This window comes from Gorilla gorilla, chromosome 14, assembly GCF_029281585.2.
Source record: "Gorilla gorilla gorilla isolate KB3781 chromosome 14, NHGRI_mGorGor1-v2.1_pri, whole genome shotgun sequence".
NCBI lineage: Eukaryota > Metazoa > Chordata > Mammalia > Primates > Hominidae > Gorilla > Gorilla gorilla.
In genome coordinates, this window is record NC_073238.2 from 22,463,894 (window position 1) to 22,486,117 (window position 22,224).

At 41.7% G+C, this 22,224-nt stretch overlaps 2 protein-coding genes and 1 pseudogene across 2 annotated transcripts; 2 read left to right on the forward strand and 1 right to left on the reverse strand.

Annotated features, from left to right (window-relative positions):
• Positions 1–2,568: 2,568 nt before the first annotated feature.
• LOC134757038 (cyclin-dependent kinase 2-associated protein 2-like) lies at positions 2,569–3,189 on the reverse strand. The gene has a single exon (XM_063697635.1). It carries the CDS (start codon positions 3,007–3,009, stop codon positions 2,680–2,682), a length of 330 nt encoding a protein of 109 aa, XP_063553705.1. The 5' UTR covers positions 3,010–3,189; the 3' UTR covers positions 2,569–2,679.
• Positions 3,190–9,742: 6,553 nt separating this feature from the next.
• On the forward strand, positions 9,743–10,550 carry LOC134757039 (uncharacterized). The gene has a single exon (XM_063697636.1). The coding sequence runs from the start codon at positions 9,805–9,807 to the stop codon at positions 10,525–10,527; it is 723 nt and encodes a 240-aa protein (XP_063553706.1). The 5' UTR covers positions 9,743–9,804; the 3' UTR covers positions 10,528–10,550.
• Positions 10,551–13,557: 3,007 nt separating this feature from the next.
• Positions 13,558–16,854, forward strand: LOC134757057 (mucin-19-like; annotated as a pseudogene).
• The last annotated feature ends 5,370 nt before the right edge of the window (positions 16,855–22,224 follow it).

Genomic DNA, 22,224 nt, shown 5'->3' on the forward strand with positions numbered 1-22,224 from the left:
TGAAGGTAAAATCTCTCTTCTATACATCATTTTTCCTTCAATCTCCACTTTTAATATCTGTCACTGACAAACTTAATAAGTATACTCATTGTTCAGGTCAATAATGAGAAATTTTAAGCACTTTATTAAATATTTATTGAGTGTTCCTCTATAATGGATACTCTACTATACATTTCTGCCTTATTTGTGGAATGTATTCAATGTAATTATGCCACACACGTAGACTTCCAGATCCTTGTGTCAAACTTACTTTCCTTGGCTTTGTTGGAGAACACATACTGTTATGAAGCTCACTTTAAGGCAAATATTTCTTGAAAATACAAAACTGATAGATATATGTATGTAGGTTTCCTTCTTATATGTCTTTTACAAGCAATGAAGTTGTATATCTCCTTTAGTGTTTAATGTGTTTCATCAGATAATGACCTAGAAGTTTTATCAAATTTTTCTCTCCACCTTTTGAAGGTGTATGAGAGTGAAAAAATGCAGTCTGCTGCTTCACTAATAAAACTAGGACAAATGCCATTCCAACTGAAATATGTAAAACACTTGGTTTTATTAATGTGAAGCATTTTAAACCTCTAAATTTGGAATCGAGTAAAGACATTTCATAGAAAAACTGAATTTTTTTTTGTTTATTTTTTAATCTTGATAACTTGTAATAGTTTACAGCCACAGTGGCAGCTTTTATATGTGTACATGCATTTAAATACAGTTTCATAAATAGCCATGTGACAAAATATCTGCCTCTAGGCAAAAAAAAAAATATTTGCCACTAAATGAACATCTTTAAGTAATATTGAAAATAGATGTGAAGTAATTTTTTATCTAAAGTGACTGTAGCCTATATTAAGACATACTCACTGTAACAATTCAAGTTTTAAAATCCTTGTTTTATAACTCAAAAATGTGTCCTTTCCAAAAAACACATCTTTACATTTATTGCTATTGTACATTCATTTGGCAGGAAACAGGGATGTTTGATGTCTTGCGATGATAAAACAATCATATTCAATAGAAAATTATCTCACATTCTGCATGACTTTTGAACATTCTATAAGATAATTACATAAGTGAAAAACCAATTTGTAGATATTTGAGTGAGTACAACCATTTAATAAATGTGAATAAAGCATTTCAGAACATTTTAATGTACACTGCATTTTCTGATAGTAAGATTTTAGGTTAAAATAAGATTATACTTTAAAAAGCTTACCATTTTGAAAAAAAATCATATCACTGTTGGCAATGCCTTTTTCATATTTGAGATGCTAGTCCAACATATTGCATATCCACTTGTTTTTGTTTGATTTTATTGTTATTACATTCATGGTAATACTAAAATACACACACACACAATTACTTAGGTTTTTTTTCAATAAAAAGCCCAAAGAAAAATGCTGACAACGTTGAGTTGAAATTTTGAAATTGGGTTTTATAATTCTGCCCACATAGCAAAAGCTGAAATGATCTATGAAGATGTAGTTTTTGAAAGAATGAAGCAAGTAGTAAAACCAACAAAACCAAGTGAAAATTATACAAGGAAACACAATAATAAGTTAACAAAAAATACACTTTTTCTTCATGTTGACAAGACATGATTTATTCCTTTCTAATATTTTCCCATCTCTTATAAATATATAAGCTTGCTTGTTAATACTTTGTCTAACTCTAATTTTTATTCTGTTACCAATGTCATTAATACTTTATTTTTCTTTATTTCTCTTGTAAAGTGACTTCTGAACTTCCTAGTTTGTTTAAACTATCGCAAGGTCAGAAAACCAAACACTGCATATTCTCACTCATAGGTGGGAATTAAACAATGAGAATACTTGGACACAGGCAGGGGAACATCACACACTGGGGCCTGTCATGGGGTGGGGGGCTGGGGGAGGGAGAGCATTAGGAGAAATACCTAATGTAAATGACAAGTTAATGGGTGCAGCAAACCAACACAGCACATGTACACATATGTAACAAACCTGCACGTTGTGCACATGTACCCTAGAACTTAAAGTATAATAAAAATAAATAAATACATAAATAAAATAAAATGAATAAAAAATAAATACAAACATATTAATCATAAGTAAATGAAACATCTGATAATCTCATTATGTCTGGTAGTAATGTCACCTCTGAGTATTTAAATATTCATCTATATATTTCTTTGCTAAATTTCCTTTTATTTCTCCTTTATATTAAACTTTTTTTTAGAGAGCACAACTCCAAAGCATCTTTTATTAATATAGAAAGGTCATATTTAGCAAAAGACACAAGGCAGGGAAGTGTCAGGCCTGAGGCCTGAGCTGTGCTGAGGGAGAAGGAGGCTCCGGACAAGTGTGGAAAGGGCTGAGTGGTGGGGGCCACAGAAAGTTCCAGTGGGCAACACTGTCGGCAGGTCATGGGTGGGACTCACGGGGACCTCGCTGCTAACTCTTGTTGCGTTGGCGGGGTGGGATGGGGTGGGGGGTCCTTAGTGCTGCCACCTGGAGTGAGAACCGCCCCTTGATTCCTGGAGGGCACCCATCAAGGGACACAGGACAGGAAGTCCAGGATGGTTAGTGCAACTAGGGATGAAGGCCAGGGAGAAGCAGGTGCTCTGAAGTCCAGACACAGAGGCCTAGGAGCTTCCTGTTAAGTGTGGGCGTTCCTCTCTGTCTCTACCAGGCACTCTGACTAGGGATGGATGATACCTCTCTTCAGGCGCTCCGCGGCGCTCTTGCTGCCAGCATAGGTGGGCTGGATCCCTTTGCCCATCTCCCCTGTGACCAACAGCAGTTCCGTGTAGGTGCTCTGGGAGCCCTGGGCACCAGGTGGTTTCATGGCCTGCACACAACTAACGGTAGGCGGTCCAAAGTCTTTAAACAGCGGTCTGCAAGGGGCAGTGGCTCCCGGCCCTGAGCCCGACGGCGACAGGACGCTTCCTGTAGGGACCGGAGTGCCTGGCCCAGGGGTGCTGGAGCCAGGGGTGCTGCTGGGGGCAGGGGTGGTAGGTTTGTAGGACATCCCCAACTCCTGGGCGCTGGGGAAGCCAGCAGGCTGCTCTTCGGGGGTTGGCTGCGGGACCGCTCCGCAGCGATCTGATTGGCAAGCGGGCTGCACGCCCCCTGGTAAATCTATATTAAACTTTTTAACTGCAATTTGTATTAATCTAAATACAGTTCAAATATTCTCCATGAAAATTTCACATTTGAGTTGAGACATCCTAAAATGTAAAATACACAATGGATTTCAAAGATTTCGTATGAAAAAAGAATGCAAACTATCTCTAATAATTTTTATATTGATTACATATTGACCCATTATTTTGGATATATATTGGGTTAAATAAAATATACAATTTAAAAAAATTATGCTACATTTTTGTTAAAAAATTTAAATAAACTATATATGAAATTATTTCTTGGGATAGAAAAGGGGACATGATTAAATATTTACTTAAACTTTTTTCAAAAACATATCTTTAAAACACATTTTCAAACACAACAAAAGTATTTTAACTTTGAATAGGTAAAATAAACTTATTCCTGCTGAAATTCAATCATGGCATGATTTCCTTTGTATGCATTTGAGGACTCTGTTTATAACCCAGATAAAAACATAAAACTTTTGAAACTCTTCTAAGAATGTCTAACACAAATTACCTGTATAGATATCACAGCACAGACGATGCTGAGGCCGGACTGACTGAAGAAGAACAGGCTGAAGATGCTGTACTCACACAGCAGCTGGCCCCCAGGTTACCTGCCCTTCATGTACATGGCGATGGTCACCTGGCTCACCAGCAAAGTGAACAATAGGTCGGTGGCGGCCAGCCGCATAACTGTGTAGAAGGTGGTCTCCTTCTGCTCCTTGCGCGACTTGCACAGCACCACGATGGCCACCAGGTTGCCCACCATCCCGAAAATGGACGGTCCCAGGCTGTCCAGCAGATTGGGCTCCAGGCCGAGGACACATTGGCCTGGGAAGGGGTTAACATGACAGTGGCTGGTGGTACGCAGCCCTGGAGTGCGAAGCTGAGTCTGGAGATGGCAGAAGAGAGACAAAGCCACCATGAGTGAAATGACCACCTGCAGGGCGTTAGACCTGCGCCCAGGAAATGGGATGCTAACATGACAAGGGAGGAACTCAATCCCACTCTCTGGATTGCAACCACTTACCAACGGCAGCCACCCAAATCTCCAGACTCCCTCTGCTCCTGCCAGCAGCACACCCTTTCTGATCTTAATATTTATAAACTGAGCCTCCCATTCCTCTTCCTCCCCCCAGCCTATCTCACTCCACTGACAAGACCCATCTCCAGGGAAAGGTAGCTCCCTAGTATTATTCCCGACAGATTCTGAGATAATAAAATGCACATTGAAACCCTGGAAGACAATTTGGAAAGTGCTCTCTTTCCTCCTTGGCTCCCCTGGCAGCGCCCCATCTCTGCGCCCTTTGACCGATGGCCCACATCCCATGTCATGTGTAGCCTCCCCAGTGGTGGGGCCTAAGACAATGAAACCTAAGACTAATTGGTGTACCTGAGGAAGAAGTGAATTCTAAAAGCTAGGAAAACATATTTGGGGGAATAATCAAGGAAAACTTCCGTGGCCTTGTGAGAGACCTAGACATCCAAATAAAAGAAGCACAAATAACACCTGGGAAATTCAACACAAAAAGATCTTAGCCTAGGCACATTGTCATTGGGTTATCCAAAGTTAAGACAAAAGAAAGAATCTTAAGAGCTGTGAGACAGAAGCACTAGGTAACATATAAAGGAAAACCTATCAAACTAACAGCAGATTTTGCAGCAGAAACCTTAAAAGCTAGATGGGATTGGGGCCCTTTCTTCAGCCTCCTCAAACAAAACCATTATCAGCCAAGAATTCTGTACCCAGCAAAACTAAACATCATATATGAAAGAAAGATACAGTCATTTTCAGACAAACAAATGCTGACAGAATTTGCCATTACCAAACCAGCACTGTAAGAACTGCTAAAAGGAGCTCTAAATCATGAAACAAACCCTGGAAGCACATCAAAACAGAACTTCATTAAAGCATAAATCACACAAGACCTATAAAACAAAAATACAAGTTAAAAAGCAAAAACAAAAAACAAAAACAAAGTACAGAGGCAACAGAGAGCATGATGAAAGCAATGGTACCTCACTTTTTAATACTAATGTTGGTTGTAAATGGCTTCAATGCTCCACTTACAAGATACAGAACCACAGAATGGATAAGAGCTCACCAACTAACTATCTGCTGCCTTCAGGAGACTCACCTAACACATAACGACCTACATAAACTTAAGGAAAGTGGTAGAAAAAGGCATTTCATGCAAATGGACACCAAAAGCGAGCAGCGGTAGCTATTCTCATATGAGACAAAACAAACTTTAAAGCAACAGTAGCTAAAAGAGACAAAGACAGACAGTATCTAATGGTAAAGGTCTCATTCAACAGAAAAACATGACAATCCTAAACATACATGAACCTAACACTGGAGCTCCCAAATTTATAAAACAATTACTAGTAAACATAAGAAATAAGATAGACAGCAACACAATAATAGTGGGGGACTTCATTACTCCACTGACAGCACTAGACAGGTCATCAAGACAGAAAGTCAACAAAGAAACACTGGATTTAAACTATACTTTGGAACAAAAGGACTTAACAGATATATAAGAACATTTCATCCAACAACTACAGAATATACATTCTATTCAACAGCACATGGAATTTTCTCCAAGATAGACCATATGATAGGCCATAAAACGAGTCTCAATAAATTTAAGAAAATTGAAATTGTATCACGCACTCTCTCAGATCACAGTGGAATAAAACTGAAAATCAACTCCAAAAGGAATCTTCAAAACCATGCAAATACATGGAAGTTAAATAACCTGCTCCTGAATGAGCACTGGGTGAAAAACAAAATCAAGATGGAAATGGAAAAAATTTCTTCGAACTGGATGACACAACCTATCAAGACCTCTGGGATACAGCAAAGGCAGTGCTAAGAGGAAAGTTTGTAGCCCTAAACACCTATGTCAAAAAGTATGAAAGAGCACAAACAGACAATCTAAGTTCACATCTCAGGGAACTGGAGAAGCAGGAACAAGCCAAACCCAATCCCAGCAAACAAAGGAAATAACCAACATCAGAGCAGAACTAAATGAAATTGACACAGCAACAACAACAACAACAAATACAAAACATGAATAAAACAGAAAATTGGTTGTTTGAAAAGATAAACAAAATCGATAGACCATTATAAGATTAACCAAGAAAAAAAGAGAGGAAATCCAAATAACCTCACTAAGAAATGAAACAGGGGATATTACAACTGACACCACTGAAATATTAAAGATTATTCAAGGGTACTATGAACAGCTTTTGGCATATAAACTAGAAAACCCAGAAGAGTTGCATCAATTCCTGGAAAAATACAACCCTCCTAGCTTAAATCAGGAAGAAGTAGATACCCCAAGCAGACCAATAAAACAAGCAGAAAGATTGAAATGGTAATTTTAAAATTACCAACAAAAAAAGCCGAGGACCAGACAGATTCACAGCAGAATTCTACCAGACATTCAAAGAATATTTTCTTTCATTCAGAGAAGAAATGATACCAATCCTTTCACATTATTCCACAACACAGAGAAAGAAGAAACACTCCCTGATTCATTCTATGAAGCCAGCATCATCCTAATACCAAAACCATGAAAGGACATAACCAAAAAAGAAAACTACAGACCAATATCCATGATGAACACAGATGCCAAAATCCTTAACAAAATACTATCTAACTGAATCCAACAACATATCAAAAAGATAATCCACCATGATCAAGTGAGTTTCATACCAGTGACACAGGAATGGTTTAACATATGCAAGTCAATAAATGTAATACACCAAATAAACAGAATTAAAAAAATAACACATGATTTTATCAACAGATGCAGAAAAAGCATTCGACAAAGTCTAGCATTGCTTTATGATTAGAGCTCTCAGCAAAATAGGCATACAAGGGACATACCTTAATGTAATAAAAGCCATCTATGACAGACCCACAGCCAACATAATACTGAATGGGGAAAAGGTGAAAGCATTCCCTTTGAGAATTGGAACAAGACGAAGAGCCTACTCTCACCACTCCTCTTCAACATAGTACTGGAAGTCCTAGCCAGAGCAATCAGACAAAAGAAGGAAATAGAGGAAATCCAAATCGGTAAAGAGGAAGTCAAACTGTTACTGGTTGCTGACGATATGATCTTTCACCTTGAAAACCCTACAGACTCCTCTAGAAAGCTCCTAGAACTGATAAAAGAATTCAGCAAAGTTTCCAGATACGAGATTAATGTACACAAATCAGTAGCTCTTCTATACATCAACAGCTACCAAGCTGAGAATCACATCAAGAACTCAACCCCTTTTACAATAGCTGCAACAAACAAACAAAAACAAACAAACAAACAAAACTTAGGAATATACCTAGCAAAGTAATCAAACGACCTCTACAATGAAAGTTACAAAACACTGCTGAAAGAAATCATAGATGGAGCCAAGCACGTTGGCGCATGCCTATAATCCCAGCTACTCGGGAAACTGAGGCAGGAGAATCGCTTGAACCCGGGAGGCAGAAGTTGTAGTGAGCCGAGATCACACCACTGCACTCCCACCTCAGCGACAAGAGCGAAACTACCTCTGAAAAAAAAAAAAAAACAAGAAAGAAAAGAAATCATAGATGACACAAACAAATGGAAACACATCCCCATGCTCATGGATGGGTAGAACCAATATTGTGAAAATTACCATTCTGTTAAAGGCAATCTACGAATTCAATGCAATCCCCATCTGAATACCACCATCATCCCTCACAGAATTACAAAAACAATTCTAAAATTAATATGGAACCAAAAGGGTGTCATGTAGCCAAACCAAGGCTAAGCAAAAAGAACAAACCTGGAGGCATCACACTACTTGATTTCAAACTGTACAATAAGGCCATAGTTACCAAAACAGCAAGGTACTGGTTTAAAAATAGGCACATAGACCAATGGAACAGAAGAGAGAACCCAGAAATTAACCCAAGTACTTACAGCCAACTGATCTTTGACAAAGCAAACAAAAACATAAAGTGGGGAAAGGACACCCTTTTCAACACATGACGTTGGGATAATTGGCGAGCCACATGTAGGGGAATAAAACTGGATTCTCATCTCTCATCTTATACAAAAATCTACTCAAGATGGATTAAGAACTTAAACCTAATTCCTGAACTGTAAAAATTCTAGAAGATAACACTGGATAAAACCTTCTAGACATTGGCATAGGCAAGGATTTCATGACCAAGAACCCAAATGCAAATGCAATAAAAACAAAGATAAATAGCTGGGACTTAATTAAACTAAAGAGCTTTTGCATGGCAAAGGGAACAGTCAGCAGAGTAAATAGACAAATCACAGAGTGGGACCCCTGACCCTGACCCCTGACCCTGACCCCTAACCCCTGACCCAAACCCTAACCACTATCCCTAACCCTAACGCCTAACCCCAACCCTCACCCTAACCCAACCCTAACCCCTAACCCCTAACATCTCTTAAACCCTAACTCTAAACGTTGACTCCTAACCCCTAACTTTGACCCCAATCCCTATCTCCAACCCCTAACCCTAAACTTAACCCCTAACCCTAACACCAACCTTAACCCTAGGTTCATTACTACGTTTGTATTGACTATGTCAATGTTGATTATTATGATCGCTGTCTTTGGACTGCACGGCAGCGAGGGGATTGCGGATCTTATATTAATATTTTTGTATTGAGGCAGTGCATTAGCATTACAGGTGCTTGTTACATGAGCAATGGGGGTGTCATACTTTGGGTGTCATGTCTGCATTAGGAATGCCGCATTTGTCTTCCGAGGCTCCGGTGTGGATCTCGCACTGCGGCCGCCTCACCTTGGCTGGGGAGAACCTCGGTGGGCAGGATTCAGAGGGGCTTTTGGTTTCCCGTTTTCCACACTGAACCCTTCTAACTGGTCTCTAACCCTGATTATTCAGGGCTGCAAACAGGAAGGATTTTATTCACCGTTGATGCGGCCCCGAGTTGTCCCAAAGCGAGGCAGTGCCCCCAAGGTCTGTGCTGAGCAGAACGCAGCTCTGCCCTCGCGGTGCCCCCCGCCCGCCCGCCCGAGTCTGTGCTGAGGAGAACATGCTCCGCTTCGCTGTATCTCCGAAGTCTGTGCAGAGGAGAACTCAGCTCCGCCCTCACGATGCTCTCCCGGTCTGTGCTGAGGAGAAGGCAGCTCCGCTCTCGCAAAGGCAGAGCGCCGTTTGCAAAGGCAGAGAGGTGCAGAGCGCCGGCGCAGGCGTGGAGGGGGCGCAGGGCGCCGGCGCAGGTGCGGAGAGGTGCAGAGCGGGGCAGGTGGCACCAACAGCGCGTCCCTCAGGCCTCGAGCGCAGGCATTCCAGCGGCCACCCAGACCATGCTCCGCCGACTGGGCGCCCAAGCTGCAGTCGCCCTCTGTGTGCAGGCAGCAGCTGCCTGGCAACCCCTGAGCCCGCTCGCGCTGCCAGCATCGCAGAACCAGGGCCAGGTGTCCCAGTGGCTGCAGCCAAGCCAGGCATTCTGACCGGCGGCGGCTGCACAGGAGCGAGAACTGAGAACCCGCCGCTCAATGCCACACGGGGTGACTGCTGAGGACCCATACCAACAGCCCCGATCTCCCTCAGGTGGAGGACTGGGCGGGAGGCACAGCCTGGGGGCCCTCAGGCTGGGCGCGCTGGCAATCCCGAGGCCGACCAGGCCATGCACCTCCAGCCCGCCTGGGCACCCAAGCTGCAGCCGCCTTCTTTGTGCAGGCAGCAACCTCCAGGCAACTCCCGAGTCCGCCCTCACTTCCCACATCTCGGAACGAGGGCCAGATGTCCCTGTGGCTGCGGCCAAGCCAGGCGGTCTGCCCTGCAGCAGCTGCACGGGGGCGGGAACCGGCCCTCAGCCCTATCCCCCGTGGCTGCAGAGGGCCCTTGGCTAGAGGTGTCGAGCTCTGGCAGAGGAGGAGCCGGGCGGGGGCAGGGTCTGGCGGGCTCTCAGGCCAGGGGCACTCGCGATCCAGAGGCCGCCCAGGCCATGCTCCACCACCTGGGTGCCCAGCTACAGGCGCCAGGCAACTCCCAAGCTGGCTGGCGCGCCCAGCCTCGCAGACCCGGGTCTGGATGTCGCCGTGGCTGCGGCCAAGCCAGGCGGTCTGCCCGGCGGCGGCTGCACCCGGGCAGGAACCGACCATCAGCCCCATCCCCGGTGGCTGCAGACGGCCCCTGGAGCGGCCCCGACCTCTCTTCCGAGGAGAAGAGGGGCGGGAGTCATGGCCAGGCAGGCCCTCAGGTGGGAAGTGATGCGCGCCTGCGATTCCCGGACGTACCGCGCCAGCCCAGGAGAACCCGGAAGCCAGCAGCTCCTGTTTCTCTGTGTGATTCTGTGAGGAACCACCAAATTGTTTGCCACGGCAAGTGCATCATTTTCTATTCCTAGCAGCCAGTTCATGAGGGCTCCAATTTCTCCACCTCCTTAGCAACACTGATTTTCTGTGTCGTTGTTATGAAAGCCTTACTAGTGGATGCAAAGTGGCATCTCATTTGGGTTTTGTCTTGCATTTTATTAATGAATAACGGTGTTTAGCATCTTTTCTTGTGCGTCTTAGACATTTGTGTATCTTCTTCGGAGAAATGTCTATTCAAGTCCTTTCCCTACTTTTTAATTGGGATGTTAGAAATTCTGATGTTGAGTTGTGGGATATTAAGCTTTTATCAGATACACACTTTGATTTTATCAGATACGTATTTTCTCACATACTATGGGTTGTCTTTTAACTCCCTTGATAGTATCGTTTGATGCATAAAGGTTTTTTATTTTGATTAAATCTAATTTACGTGTATTTTCTTTTGTTATCTGTGCTTTTCTGTCATATTTCAAAATACACTTAAAACTCAAAGGTCATAAAGGTTTACCTTGTGTTTTCTTCTAAGAGTTACATACTTTAGTCCTTACATTTAAGTCTTTTATTAATTTAGAATTAATTTTTGTGTATACAGCAAGGTAGGGGTCTAACTTCTCTCTTGTGCACTGACATCCAGCTGTTGAAGAGACTGTTCTTTCCTCCCTTGACTAGACTTGGACAGCTTGTTGAACAGTCATTGACCATATATGTGAGCACTAATTTGTAGGATCTCAAATCTGTTCTATTGTATTGGTCTAAAAGTTTATTAGTCTTATGCAAGTACCACACTCTCTTGATTACTGTAGATTTGTAGTAGGCTGTGAAACTGAAAAATGTGAGTTTTCTAATATTCTTTTTCAAGACTGTTTTGTCTGTCAGATCCTTTGAATTTTTGTATGAATTGTAGAATGAGTTTCTTTCTTTCTACAGAAATGCCTTTGGGATTTTGATGGTATTGCATTGAATCTGTAGATTACTTTAGATGGTATCGTCATCTTAACAATATTGTCTTACAACCCGTGAACACAGAATGTCTTTCCAGTTATTTCCACTCTCTTTCGTTTTTTTCAGCAAAGTTTTGTGTATACCACCATGGTTAGATTTATGCCTGAATAACTTATTCTTTGATGCTATTATAAATGGAATTTTTAAAATGTTTTCATAGTTCTTTACAACTATATAGAAATATAGCTCATTTGCCTATGTTTGTTTTGCATCCTGCCTCTTTTATTAGTTATAATCGGTTTTGTGTTTTATTTGGAGCTTTATACACATAAGATCATGTGTAGATATAATTTTACTTCTCTTTTTTATTTCTAATTTAGATGCCTTTTATTTATTTGTCTTGCCTAATTGCTCTGGCTAAAATTGCCAGTGCTACGTTGAATACAAGTGGCAAATGCACCATGCTTGTCTTGTTCTAGATGTTAGGAAAACAGCTTTCAGTGTTTCATCATTGATCATGATATTAACTGTTGGGTTTTTGTACATCCTATTGTCATGTTGCAGAAAATCCCTTCTATGCCTAGTTTATTGAGTATTTTTATTATAGAAGGGTGTTGTATTTCATCAATGTTTTCTCTGCATCAATTGAAATAATCACGTGCTTATTCATTTTACTGTTAGAGTATATTACACTGATTGATTTTTTATATGTTGAGCCACCCTTGCATTTTCGGGATAAATCTCACAGGGTGAAAGTTTACAATCCTTTGATTATACAGTATTGCTGCTAGTATTTTGCTAGTATTGCTAGTATTTTGCTGAGATTTTTGCTTATATATTCATAAGGGATATTGTGCTGTAGTTCTCTTTTTTGTGCTCTCTTTGGCTTTGGTATAAGGATAATGCTGTTATCAAAAAATGAATTAGCAAGTATTCCTTCTTCATATATTATGTCAGAAGAGTTTGAGAAGAAATGGTATTAATTCTTCTTTAAATGTTAGGTTGACTCACCAGTTAATGCAGCTATTTGGTCATAAATGTTTCTTTGTTAATCACTTTCGATTACTAATTCAATCTCCTAGGTTATAGGTCTATTCAGATTTTCTCTTTCTTCTTGAGCCACTTTGGTAGTTTGTGTCTTTCGTCCATTTCATCCAGGGCAGCTGATTTGTTGTTAGACAGTTGTTCACAGTATACTCCTGTAATCCTTTTGTATTTCTGTAAAGTTGGTAGTAATGGCTCTGCTTTCATTTATTATTTTAATAATTAGTCTTCCATCTTTTGCTCAGTCAATATAGTGAAAGGCTTGATCATTCAAATAATCTATGTTTATTCATTCTACTGCTCTCCAAACTTCTATTTTATTGATTTATGCTCTAATTATACCCTCTATTATTTCTTTCATACTGCTAGCTTTGGATTTAGTCTTCTTTTGTCTTCTTCCACTGCCTTTAGGTATAGAGTGAGGATGTTGATTTGAGATTTTTCTTAAATGTAGTTGTTTATATCCATACATTTTCCTTTGAACTCTACTTTCACTGCATTCAATAAGTTTTGGTATGTTTTGTTTTTATTTTAATTTATCTCAAGATATTTTATAATTTTGCTTGTGATTTATTTTTTTCACTCACTGGTAGTTGAAGACTGTATTGTTTAATTTCCACATTTTCGTGAATTTTCCAGTTTTCACTTATTTATCTGTTGTTTCTTCCATTGTGGGTGTAAATTATATTTTGTATGATTTCAAACTTTTAAAAATGATTAGGACATATTTTGTGGACGAAGATATGGCCCATCCTAGAGAACTTCCATATACACTTGAAAGGAATGTATATTCTGCTGTTGTTGGATGGACTGTCCTGTATATGCGTATTAGCTCTCAGTGGCTTATACTGTTGTTTAACTCTTGTATTTCTCATGAAGCTTCTGTCTGGTTTTTCTATCCATTAATTAAAATGAGGTATTGAAGTGTCCAACTGTGACTATGGAACTGTGGGTTTATCCTTTCAATCCTGTTAATTATTTCAGCTTTACTGAGGTGTAATAGAGAAATAAAAATTGTACATGTGATGCGTTTATATGCACATTCTGAAATTATTACAAAAACGAAGTCAATGAACATGTTAATTACCTCACAGAATAGTTACGTTTTTGTGTGCATGTGTGGGATAAGAAAACTTAACTCTATCCCCTGTGACTGCAGAGTGGCCATTCCAGCTGCTCCAGGCTCCAGCAGAGGAAGACTGGGGCAGGTGGCACCACCAGGGAGGCCCTCAGGCCTGGCGCGCACGCATTCCAGAGGCCACCCAGACCATGCTCCGCCGCCTGGGCGCACAAGCTGCAGTCGCCCTCTGTGTGCAGGCAGCAGCTACCTGGCAACCCCTGAGCCCGCTTGCGCTCCCAGTCTCGCAGAACCAGGGCCAGGTGTCCCTGTGGCTGTGGCCAAGCCAGGCATTCTGCCCGGCGGTGGCGGCTGCATAGGGGCGAGAACTGAGAACCCGCCGCTCAACCCCACACGGGGTGACTGCAGAGTGCCCATGACAGCGGCCCCGATCTCTCTTAGGTGGAGGAGTGGGTGGGAGGCACGGCCTGGGGGCCCTCAGGCTGGGCGCGCTGGCGATCCTGAGGCCGACCAGGCCATGCACCTCCAGCCCGCCTGGGCTCCCAAGCTGCAGCCGCCTTCTGTGTGCAGGCAGCAGCCTCCAGGCAACTCCTGAGCCTGCCCGCACTCCCCACATCTCGGAAGCAGGGCCAGATGTCCCTGTGGCTGCGGCCAAGCCAGGTGATTTGCCCTGCAGCAGCTGCATGGGGGCGGGAAGCGGCCCTCAGCCCCATCCCCAGTGGCTCTAGAGGCCCCCTGGGTAGAGGTGTCCAGCTCTGGCAGAGGAGGAGCTGGGTGGGGGCAGGGTCTGGCTTGAGCATTTGGAATTACAATACACTTCACTCATCAACCACAGAACATACACTGGAGTATCATCTGCGTGCAGATGAGTATACTGCTCAAAGCGATTTACAGATTCAGTGCTTTTCCTATCAAACTACTAATGTCATTTTGCACAAAATAGAAAACATCTAAAATTTATATGGAACCTAAAAGGAGTCTGAATAGCCAAGCCAAAGCAATACTAAGGCTAGAGACATAGGCTAGAGACATCATATTACATGACTTCAAACTATACTAGAAGACTATGGTAATCATAACAACATGGTACTGGTAGAAAAACAGACACATAGACCAATGGAACAGACTAGAGTACTAGAAACTAAGGCCACATGCCTGCAACCATCACATCTTTAACAAAGTTGACAAAAGTAAGCAATGGGAAAAAGACTTTATTTAATAAATAATGCGGGGATAACTGGCTAGTCATATGCAGAAGAATAAAACTAGACCCCCATATTTCACCAAATACAAAAATTAGCTTAAGATGGATTAAAGAGTTAAATGAAAAATCTCAAGCTATAAAATGCCTAGAAAAAACCTAGGAAATACTTTTCTTGATAACGGCCTTGGCAAATAATTTATGGCTAAGTCCTCAAAAGCAATTGCAACTAAAACAAAAAATGACAAGTGGGATTTAATTAAACTGAAAAACTTTTGCACAACAAGAGAAACTATCAAGGTAGTAAAGAGATAACCCACAGAATGAAAGAAAATATTCACAAACTACGCATCTAACAGAGGTCTATTATGCAGAACCTATAAGGAACTTAAACAAATCAACAAGCAAGCAGCAAGTAACTCCATTAAAAAGTGGGCAACAGGACATGAACAGACACTTTTCAAAAGAAGACATACACACAAGCACCCAACAAACATATGTAAAAGTGCTCATAGTCATTATTTATTAGAGAAATGCAAATCAAAACAGAAATGAAATACCATTTCATACTGGTCAGAATGGCCTTTTTTGAAAAGTCAAAAGAAAAACACATATCGGTGAAGATTTAGAGAATAGAGAACACTTATACACTTTCTGAAGGAATGTAAATTAGTTCAGCCACTGTGGAAAGCAGGTTGGGGATTTCTTAAAGAACTGAGAGTTGATCTACCATTCAATCCAGTAACCCCATTACTGGGTATATACCCGAAAGAAAATAAATATCCTATCAAAAAGACACATGTAGCTATATTTTTATCACAGCAGTATTCACAATCACAAAGACATAGGCTTAATCCAGACATCCATCAGTGGTGGTCTGGATAAAGACTCATGGAATACTATACAGCCAGAAAAAACTCAAAATTATGCCATTTGAAGCAACATGGATGCATTGTTTCCAGCAAACTAATGCTAAAGCGCATGTTCTCTTTCGTAAGTGGGAGCTAAATGCTGGGTACACATGGTCATAATACAGAGGGGTGGGAGGGTCCGGGACTGGTGGCTCACGCCTATAATCCCAACACTTTGAGAAGCCAAGGTGAGCGGATCACCCGAGGTCAGGAGTTTGAGACCACCCTGCCCAACGTGGTGAAACCCCGCCTCTAATGAAAACACAAAAATTAACTGGGCATGGTGGCTGGCGCCTGTAATCCCAGCTACTCGGGGGTCTGAGGCGGAGAGTCGCTTGAACCCGGGGGGCGGAGGTTGTAGTGAGCCAAGATCGCTCCACATCACTCCAGCCTGGGCGACGGAGCAAAACTCTGTCTCAAAAACAAACAAACAAACAAAAAACAAAGAGGGAGGGGGGAGGGAATACAGATTGATTAAAACTACCGATTGGTTAGTGTCCTCTCTACCTTGCTAATGAATTCATTCATTTAATTCAGAATTCATTCATTCAATTCATAATTCAGTTCCCCCTGAGAAAAAAATATTCACTTGTCATTAAAATCTTTCTGTATCTTACTGATTTCAGATAGAAGTTAAATTTCCCCTTAATAGACACAAAAGAACTAGTTAAACTGACAAAAACTAACAAACGTTTGCTCAAATTTACTGAGAGAGTCATGGGTACTTCATATAATAGTGACATTCTACAAGTTTTAAGTAAAATAAATAAGGAAACAATCTTAACTCCATCGCCTACCGGAAGAGACGTGCCCCCGCTCCTAGGTGAGTGGGACCCTGCTCTCTGGGCGGGTTGCGCCGCTGTCTCTGGCACCTCTTGTTGGCAGCGTCGCCGTTGCAGGCACAGGGCAGGCATTGGGGAGCGGGCAGCGGGCCAGGCCCAGGCGACTCCTTTGCCAGGGGCTGGGCAGGTGTGGAGAGGGGCGGAGCGGTGCTGCCCTGGGCGAAGGAGCCTCCCGTTCTGGACGGTTCGCCGCCCCTGGCCCAGAAAGGCGCTGCAGGATCTGGGTGGGGAAGGGGAGGGACGAGGGAAAACAGGCCAGGCCAGGTGGCCCCTTAGACCTGGGTGATGCAGGAGGGGCTGTGGGAGACCAGAAAGGACCAGAAGCAGAAACCGGGAACTGATACCTCTGGCTGAATATTTGCCCTCTTGCTGAAGTTTGAAAGTCAGTTATTTCATTAAAGTTTAACTTTATTATAAAAATAACAACTATTAAAAATTCCCTGTAGTCACTGGAATGATAAATTTTGGTGCAGTTTCAGCATAACACTCTAATTATTCAAATTGCGGCCATGTTTCAAAATATATGCCATATATTTTTATGGCATCCACCCCTGTGTCCCTGTGTCCCGCATCCGCCTCTGTGTCCCTGCTGGCTCAGGAAACGAGCTTCTTCCTCCTTCCGCAGACTCGAATCAGGCCATCCTGCCTCCTGCACCTGAGGCTGTCATGGGGACAGCCTGCCCTCGAATAGCCGGAGAACGCCCGGCCTGTGCCCTTTGCTCGGCCTGGTGTCCTGGCTCGTGCCCCTCAGAGCTCCGCACAAAGCAGTGTGACAGGTGTGGAAGGACCCAGCACCAGGCAGCGGTGAGCGGATGGATGCTCCAGGGATGTGGGGCCGCTGGCAGTCAAGAACCCATTGCCAAATTCCATGGCATAATTTTGGATATTTTTCCCTTATATTTTTGTGTAAGGCTTTCAGACTTACACATTTTGAGTTTTAAAAAATATATAGTATAAACTACAATTCTGACTTCTATATTTTACATGTTGATAGCAAATCTTCATACCGTTTTTGTGTTAAAGGGGGCTATTATTCCCTCTCCATAGTTTGGCCTTTGCACCCTTGTTGAAGATCATTTTGACCATATATACAAGGTTTTGTGGAGAGAGGGGTCTCTATTATTTTCTATGTCTACACGTCTTGATTTAATACATTTCTTTTTAGAATTTCTCCTTTTTACTTTTTGAGACAGGTTCTCTGTCATCCAGGCTGGGGTGCACTGGTGTGACCATGGCTCACTGCAGCCTTGCTCTCCCAGGCTTAAAGAATCCTCTCGCTTCAGCCTCTGGAATAGCTGAGACTACAGGTTCATGTCACATTGCCAGGTTAATTTTAATTTTAATTTTTTTTTAGCGATGGATGTTCTCACTAGGATGTCCAGTGTGGTTTGAACTCCTGGGTTCAAGCAATCCTCCTACCTGAGCCTCACAAAGTGCTGAGGTTACAGGTGTAAGCCATAGAACCTGGCCTCAAAATACCACATTTGAAAAGAGTTCAACAGCACTGCAATTAGTTTTTGATTTAAAAATTGTGAGGGCTCCACAATTGACATTATTTTACAAGTTTAATTGGCTATTTTCAATCTTGAGATTTCATATGTTTTAGAGTTTTGTATTTCTGCAAGTAAATATTGTTATGATTTATATAGCTATTGCATTTAATCTGTTGTTGATTTCATTAGTATAGACTTAAGAATATTGTTTTCTAATTTATGAATATGGGATATCTTTTCAATTGTCTAATCTATAAATATAGAATATCTTCCCCATTGTTTGTGACTTTTCTTCAGCAACATCTTGTAACTTCTAGTATACTAGTCTTACATCTCTTTGCTTGTTTATTCCAAAGTATATTCTTCTTAATGCTATTTTCAATGGAATTTTGAAAACTTGGATTGTACCGTGTAATGAAGAGAAATACACTTAATTTTGTATTCTGCAATTTTGCTAAATGTAACTATTAGTTCTAACAGGTATTGTTTTCAGAGTATAGGATTTTTTTGTATACAACATCATATCATAAGTAACAGGTAATTTTACTTCTTCCTTTAGAATGTGGATCTTTTCTTTTTTTCATTGCCTAGTTGTTTTGCCAGGACTTTCACTGCTATTTTTGAATAGATGTGGCAACAGTGAATATCTTGCCTTATTATTAATCTTAGAGGATAAACTTTCCACACTTCAGAATTCACTATAATATTAGTGATGATTGTTTTTGTTTTTTTGTTTTTGTTGTTGTTTTTGTTTTTCTGAGATAGGATCTTGCGCTGTCAACCAGGCTGGAGTGCAGTGGCATGATCTGGGCTCACTGCAACCTCCACCTCCCAAGTTCAAGCTATTCTCATGCCTCAGCCTCCCTGGTAGCTGGGACTACAGACACACACCACAACGTCAAGCTAATGTTAATATTTTTTGTAAAGACAGGGATTCACCATGTTGGTCAGGCTGGTCTGGAACTCCTGACCTAAAATCATCCACCCACCTCAGCCACCCAAACTGCTGGGACTATAGGCATGAGCTGTTGAACCCAGTTGGTGATGAGTTATTTACATATCTTTTGCTATGTTAGTTTCCTTTTATTTCTAGTTTATTGAGTGTTTTTTTAACCTTGAAAAGATGATTAATACTGTCAGTTGACTTTTCTGCATTATTTGAGATGATTGTGTGGTTTATATCTTTTACTCTGTTAATATGATATATTAAATTGATTGATTTAAACTCTCATTCCAATATAGCCAAATAGGAAGAGCTCTGGTCTACAGCTCCCAGTGTGATCAATGCAAGATGGGTGATTTCTGCATTTCCAACTGAGCTACATGATTCATCTCATTGGGACTGATTGGACAGTGAGTTCATCCCATGGAGGGTGAGCTGAAGCAGGGCAGGGCATCAACTCACCCAGGAAGTGCAAGGAGTTGGGGGATTTTCCTTTCCTAGCCAAGGGAAGGCATGACAGACTGTACCTGCCAAAACAGGACACTCTTGCCCAAATACTGCACTTTTCGCACAGTCTTAGCAACTGGCAGACCAGGAGATTCTCTCCTGTGCCTGATTCATTGGGTCCCACACCCATAGAGCCTTGCTTACTGCCAGTGCAGCAGTCTGAGATTAACCTTCATGCTGCAGCTGAGCAGATGGAGGTGAATCCACAATTTTTGAGGTTTGAGAAGGTAAACAAAGTGGCCAGGAAGCTTGAACAGGGTAGAGCCACTCACAGCTCAGCAAGGCCTACTGCCTTTATAAACTCCACCTCTGTGGGCAGGGCATAGCTGAATAAAAGGCAGCAGAAACTTCTGCAGACTTAAACCTCCCATCTGACAGCTCTGAAGAGAGCAGTGGTTCTCCTGGCATGGTGTTTGTGCTCTGAGAATGGACATACTGCCTCCTCAAATGGGTCCCTGAACCCCGTGTAGCCTAACTGGGAGACACCTCATAGTAAGGGCCAACAGACACCTCATACAGGTGGGAGACCCTCTTCAACGAAGCTTCCAGGGAAGGATCAAGCAGCAACATTTGCTGTTCTGCAGCCTTCTCTGTTGATACCCAGGCAAACAGGGTCTGGAGTGGACCTCCAGCAAACTCCAACAGACCTGCAGCTGAGGGACCTGACTGTTAGAAGGAAAACTAACAAACAGAAAGGAATAGCATCAACAAAAACAAAAAGGACATCCACACCAAAACTCCATCTGTAGGTTACCAACACCAGATACCAAAGGTAGATAAAACCACAAAGATGGGAAGAAACCAGAGCAGAAAAGCTGAAAATCCTAAAAACCAGAGCACCTCTTTTCTTCCAAAGGATTGCAGCTCCTCACCAGCAATGGAACAAAGCTGGAGGGAGAGTGACTTTGACGAGTTGACAGAAGGAGGCTTCAGAAGGCTGGTAATAACAAACTTCTCCAAGCTAAAAGAGCATGTTCAAACACATCGCAAGGAAGCTAAAAACCTTGAAAAAAGGTCAGACAATGGCTAACTAGAATAAACAGTGTAGAGAATACCTTAAATGAACTTATGGAGCTGATAACCATGGCACGAGAACTTTGTGACACATGCACAAGCTTCAATAGCTGATTCAATCCAGTGGAAGAAAGGATATCAGTGATCGAAGATCAAATTAATAAAATAGAGTGAGAAGACAAGTTTAGAGTAAAAAGAGTGAAAAGAAATGAACAAAGCCTCCAGAAAAAATGGGACTATGTGAAAAGACCAAATCTACGTTTGCTTGGTGTACCTAAATGTGACAGAGAGAATGGAACCAAGTTGGAAAACACTCCTTAGGATGTTATTCAGGAGAATTTTCCCAATGTAGCAAGGCAGGCCAGCATTCAAATTCAGGAAATACAGACAACACCACAAAGATACTTCTGGATAAGAGCAACCCCAAGATACTAATTGTCAGATTCACCAGGGTTGAAATGAAGGAAAAAATGTTAAGGGCAGCCAGAGAGAAAAGTCGGGTTACCCACAAGGGAAACCCAACAGACTAATAGCAGATCTCTCAGCAGAAACCCGAGAAGCCAGAAGAGAGTGGGGGTCAATATTCAACATTCTTAAAGATAAGAATTTTCAGCCCAGAATTTCATATCCAGCTAAACTAAGCTTCATAAGTGAGGGAGAAATAAAATCCTTTACAGACAAGCAAATGCTGAGAGATTTTGAGACCACCTGGCCTGCCTTAAAAGAGCTCCTGAAGGAAGCACTAAGCATGGAAAGGAACTACCGGTACCAGCCACTGCAAAAAATATGCCAAATTGTAAAGACCATCGATACTATGAAGAAGCTGCATCAATTAACAGGAAAAACAGTGAGCTAACATAACAATGACAGGATCAAATTCACACATAACAGTATTGACCTTAAATGTAAATGGGCTAAATGACTCAATAAAAAGACATAGACTGTCAAATTGGATAAAGAGTCAAGACCCATCAGTGTGCTGTACTCAGGAGACCCATCTCACATGCAGAGACACATATAGGCTCAAAATAAAGGGATGGAGGAAGATCTACCAAGCAAATGGAAAGCAAAAAAAATTAAAAATTAAAAAAAGCATGGGTTGCAATCCTAGTCTCTGATAAAACAGAATTTAAACCAACAAAGATCAAAAGACACAAAGAAGGCCATTACATAATGGTAAAAGGATCAATTCAGCAAGAAGCGCTAACTACCCTAAATATATATGCACTCAATACAGGAGCACCCAGATTCATAAAGTAAGTCCTTAGATACCTACAAACAGACTTAGACTCCCACACAATAATAATGGGAGACTTTAACACTCCACTGTCAATATTAGACAGATCAACAAGACAGAAGGTTAACAAGGATATCCAGGACTTGAACTCAGCTCTGCACCAAGTGGACCTAATAGAAATTTACAGAATTCTCCACCCCATATCACCAGAATAAACATTCTTCTCAGCACCACATCACACTTATTCTAAAATTGATCACATAATTGGAAGTAAGCACTCCTCATCAAATGTGAAAGAACAGACATCACAACAAACTGTCTCTCAGATCACAGTGCAATCAAATTAGAACTTAGAATTAAGAAACTCACTCAAAATGGCACAAACACATGGAAACAGAACAACCTGCTCCTGAATGGCTACTGGGCAAATAACGAAATGAAGGCAAAAATAAAGATGTTCTTTGAAACGAGTGAGAACAAAGACAAAAAACACCAGAATCTCTGGGACACATCTAAA

Excerpts from the sequence above, each read along its gene's own strand:
- LOC134757039 (XM_063697636.1), top strand. The coding sequence starts at position 9,805 with ATGCACCTCCAGCCCGCCTGGGCACCCAAGCTGCAGCCGCCTTCTTTG.
- LOC134757038 (XM_063697635.1), bottom strand. The coding sequence starts at position 3,009 with ATGTCCTACAAACCTACCACCCCTGCCCCCAGCAGCACCCCTGGCTCC.